Consider the following 5,000-nt stretch of genomic DNA (forward strand, 5'->3'; position numbering starts at 1 on the left):
GAGACGGTGGCGTCCCTGCAGCGGCGTATAGAGGAGGACACGGGCGTCGCCCCTGACGACCAGGAGCTGCTGCTGGAGGCCGGCCTGGCGCTGGAGCCTCACAACATGGCCGCCCAGAGCGCCGTCGACTACAGCGTAAGGACTATACACTATATAAACAACATGGCCGCCCAGAGCGCCGTCGACTACAGCGTAAGGACCAGGGCTTGACACTGGCACCTGCCAACCGGCCAAATGCTGGTAAAACTTGACTGTGGCTAGTAATACCGTCAGTGTCACTAGCCAATTTGGCTGGCAGCTTATTCCTTGGTATGACATGCAAATCATAGTACCCTATTCTGCCCGTATGAGTTGTTTGTATTTAAGTTCAAGAAAAGCTCAGTAACTCAGTTTCTATTTGCTTGATATACTTCCATGTAGAAAGCTATACACTCATCTTGCTTCTGAGGTTAGACATACACCATCATGATTAAAAAAAAAACAATATAAAAGTTGTGGCTAGTGGAACACCTGAAAGGCTAGTGACACGGGAAAACCACTAGTCACAGTGGCCGGTGGGTGGAAAGTTAATGTCAAGCCCTGGTAAGGACTATACACTATATAAACAACATGGCCATCCAGAGCGCCGTCGACTACAGCGTAAGGACTATACACTATATACACAACATGGCCGCCCAGAGCGCCGTCGACTACAGCGTAAGGACTATACACTATATAAACAACATGGCCGCCCAGAGCGCCGTCGACTACAGCATAAGGACTATACACTATATAAACAACATGGCCGCCCAGAGCGCCGTCGACTACAGCATAAGGACTATACACTATATAAACAACATGGCCGCCCAGAGCGCCGTTGACTACAGCATAAGGACTATACACTATGGCTGTTTCCCTACATCCATATGCAAACAACATGGCCGCCTAGATTGCCGTTGACTACAGCGTAAGGACTATACACTATATACTGTGGAGGCACACAACATGGACTACACTGCCCTACAATTTTAGAAAGCAGTATCTTGAAAATGGTCGAAATTGAGTTTAGACCTGAAATTGACTTTAAAATTAGCCTGATAAACCAGGCTACTTTAAAATACCTTCTTTGTCTTGTGTCAAAAAATGTTGGTCCAACTTTGTCCCGTTTCAGAAAAAAACGATAAAAAACGATTATACTGCAGGTTGTGCCTAGTGTCAGGTCTAAACAGGGTGAAATGGCATATGGTCATTATGCTGCAAAATATTGGAACCAACTTCCTGTCCCAATTGGACCTGGCCCGACAGCAACTTTAAGAGGTTAGTGTAGACAGTAATACCACAACAGAATGCAGTATCTTGATTTTTCAGCTAAAAAGTCATGAGAATGTTGGTTTTTTGTGTTTTTTTTCTTGTGTGCATACATTTCCACCATAAAAAAGTATATGGAAGTCATCACCACTTCACCTCCAACAGAGTTGCGTGGCCAGAAAGGAAACTTTAAAGCCTTTTTTCTCAGTTTACCAGTTAGGAGAGATACTGCATTCTGAAATTGTAGGGCAGTACAGCGTAAGGACTACTGTAGACTATATACTGTACATGCACACAACGAGCGCCGTCGACTACAGCGTAAGGACTACTGTACATTATATACTGCACATACAAACGTATAGGCATACAAACACACATACTATATACACCCTGGGGCTGCACTATACCAGAGAAAAATGCAATACTCGATAATGATATTCAAACGATATTTAGAAATATAGCCAAGTGTTTTTCTTGTCACTAATTTGACTGTCTATGTGTCTATACACACACACTGTTGTATGCAATGTGGAGAACAGTCACACTTACAAATAAACAGCGGTGGCCTAGCCCTAGTGGTTAGGGAGGTGGGTTTAAAATCAGAGGGTTGCAGGTTCGAATCCCACCATTACCTCTCCCTACACCTCTATCCATGGCTGAAGTGCCCTTGAGCAAGGCACCTAACCCCACATTGCTCCAGGGACTGTAACCAATACCTTGTACCTAAATAGCTGTAAGTTGCTTTGGATAAAACAATTAAAAAGCGTCAGCTAAGTGCAATGTGATGTAATGTAACATTAATGCGTGTATCTCAGACAATAGATGGCTCCAGGAATGATGTGCCCTTGGTCTTCCTCTTCGACCGAACCAACTGCAACTATGAGCCCCAGTTCAGTCCCAGAGAACTTCCTGAGAACATACGCGCCATCCGTAAGGCTACAGCCACCAGTCTGTGTCTGTGTGTGTGTGTGTGTGTGTGTGTGTGTGTGTGTGTGTGTGTGTGTGTGTGTGTGTGTGTGTGTGTGTGTGTGTGTGTGTGTGTGTGTGTGTGTGCGTGTGTGTGTCTGTGACTGTGTGTGTCCGTGTGTGTCTGTGTGTGTCTGTGTGTGTCTGTGTGTCTGTGTGTGTGTGTGTGTGTGTGTATGTCTTAAATTTTGACGTTGACTCATTTCTGGTTATGTTCATCAATGTCAAAATGTTTGTCTAAAACCACTTCCTGGACATAATAATGTTTGAGGTGCTCTTTGGATGGGGAACTTAGCTGGAACACCAAGACACTAGCATAAGTTAAAAAGCACACTAAGCCCTCCAAATTTGGTGTGCGTGTTTGTATCTTTTTGGCTTTACACAGGGACAATGTTTTGTGTGTGTGTGTGAGTGCATGCCTGTGTGTGTGTGTGTGTGTGTGTGTGTGTGTGTGTGTGTGTGTGTGTGTGTGTGTGTGTGTGTGTGTGTGTGTGTGTGAGTGTGTGTGTGTGTGTGTGTGTGTGTGTGTGTGTGTGTGTGTGTGTGTGTGTGTGGGTGTGTGTGTGTGTGTGAGCAGAGAAAGACCCCAAGCAGAAGCTGAACTATCGGCACATGAGAAAAACGTACGCCCAGGCCTGGCACACCATACGCACCCTGAAGGAAGACTGGCAGAGGCTCCAGCAGGGCCAGAAAGCAGCCATGTACGACACACACACACACACACACACACACACACACACACACACACACACACAGGCATGCACGCGCACACGTACACACACGCACACGCACGCGCACACGTACACACACACACACAGGCATGCACATCTCCATCACACGCTGATGACACAACATCATCTACTACAGGAACACACACACACACACACACACACACACACACACACACACACACACACACACACACACACACACACACACACACACACACACACACACACACACACACACACACACACACACACACACACAGGCATGCACATCTCCATCACACGCTGATGACACAACATCATCTTAGGAACACACCAGAGGCGGTTCTTAATGTAAGCACTTGAAGCACGGCTTACCAATATAAAAGCGACAAACGCGACATCCGAATTTAAACCCTTCATCCTGTTGACGTGATTCAGCTGTCTGTGTTTTCTGCTACTGGCGGTTCTTATAAAACTGGTTAAACAGCGACACCACAGTGGCTATCGAGAAACACTGTTTAAGCAAATGAAGCACAATTTCTAAATGACTTGGAGTCAATGGCAGAGAGTCTGTTTTTTAATTGGCTTTCCGCCGATGCCCCGCCAGTTTTTGAAGCACACTTTGATTGTGCTTATACACCAGCGCACGGGAAAATATGATTGACAGATGAGTTGATGAATCATAACTCGATCTGACACCTTACGTTAACATTGTATTCAGGAAGTAGAGCTCAGGCACACGTGATGTTTACATTTTTGACTGAAGCCAGTTGCTTTTATGATAATCTCGAAGACTGACAACACATTTGAACTGCAATCAAAGTTTTCAAGAAACGTCTGTGTTTTGGATGTGGACAAATCATGGAGTAGAACTTTGGGACATATCAAGAAGAAACGAATGAATAATAGGCCTATGCAGATAACATGAACCACACACCGTCAGTTAGTTGAAGAGAATAGCTTAACGGCAGCACAATATGCCTTTCTTGGCAAACGGGACAAACGGGAACGTGGACAATAATTTTGAGTACGTGTGGATTAAGTGAAAGTTTGGGATTTCTGCGGTCAAGACAGCATTTTAAGGTAAGGTTATATTTGTCCGCTGTAACATGTTTGGTTGTTGATGAAGCTTGCGGCTTAGGAACGGGTTCACTCGCTCATCCATAGATGGGTTCCCAATTGTTCAGAAGGGCTGGTGTCTGTCTTTCCCGTAGCCTGTTTTCAAGTTAACGGCAGGCCTACGCAAGTTTTTGGCAGCTCTCGTGTAGGCTACAGTGAGTGTACCCTGGTCGCAACGGCATGCTCGTGGCCACTCTTGACTTCATTTCTATTAGTTCTACCTTGCAGAATAAGAACCCTTTCCGGAATGATGACCGTCAGTGATGTGTTTTTCTGTTCAATGCATTGCTGTAAGATGCAACGCGAACATTTGGATTGTATTTTCAAGTCGTGGAGTGAAGGATGTCAAATGCAACGTGGTAGAATGACTTAGTAGCCTAGGGAGCTGTCTGAAGAGGTCAAAATTCACAATTTAGGAGCGTTTTTATTTTTTAAAAATCTCATCTGGGGGAGACCCCACTAGTTTGGCTTGGTTACAGAATTTGTGCTTACCAACATCACACCCCCCAAAACCGCCACTGGAACACACACACACACACACACACACACACACACACACACACACACACACACACACACACACACACACACACACACACACACACACACACACACACACACACACACACACACATGCTCAAGGAGGACTGGCAAAGGCTGCAGAAAGCAGCCATGTACGAAACACACACACACATATTTTACTGCAGACACACACACACACACACACACATATTTTGTGTGTTTATGGATATTGTGTGCACAGGTGTGTGTGCCTGTTAGGTTTGGTATGGTCTCTCTTGGCTGGTCTCCACTTTTGGGCCACATGGTCATAACGTGTGTGTGTGTGTGTGTGTGTGTGTGTGTGTGTGTGTGTGTGTGTGTGTGTGTGTGTGTGTAGGATGAGCCTGTTGAGGCACA

General features: G+C 45.5%; 1 protein-coding gene across 2 annotated transcripts in view; it reads left to right on the forward strand.

The window, feature by feature from the left end:
* Positions 1 to 5,000, forward strand: part of ikbkb (inhibitor of nuclear factor kappa B kinase subunit beta) — a 72,427-nt gene that overhangs the window by 59,569 nt on the left and 7,858 nt on the right. For both annotated transcript variants that reach the window (XM_063195440.1, XM_063195441.1), the window contains exons 11-14: positions 1 to 135; positions 2,103 to 2,217; positions 2,831 to 2,954; positions 4,981 to 5,000. The exon at positions 1 to 135 is cut by the window's left edge and continues 60 nt beyond it; the exon at positions 4,981 to 5,000 is cut by the window's right edge and continues 132 nt beyond it. In XM_063195440.1, coding sequence (XP_063051510.1) covers positions 1 to 135; positions 2,103 to 2,217; positions 2,831 to 2,954; positions 4,981 to 5,000 — 394 coding nt within the window. The remainder of the gene's footprint in view (positions 136 to 2,102; positions 2,218 to 2,830; positions 2,955 to 4,980) is intronic.

This window comes from Engraulis encrasicolus, chromosome 3 (genome assembly GCF_034702125.1).
Source record: "Engraulis encrasicolus isolate BLACKSEA-1 chromosome 3, IST_EnEncr_1.0, whole genome shotgun sequence".
NCBI lineage: Eukaryota > Metazoa > Chordata > Actinopteri > Clupeiformes > Engraulidae > Engraulis > Engraulis encrasicolus.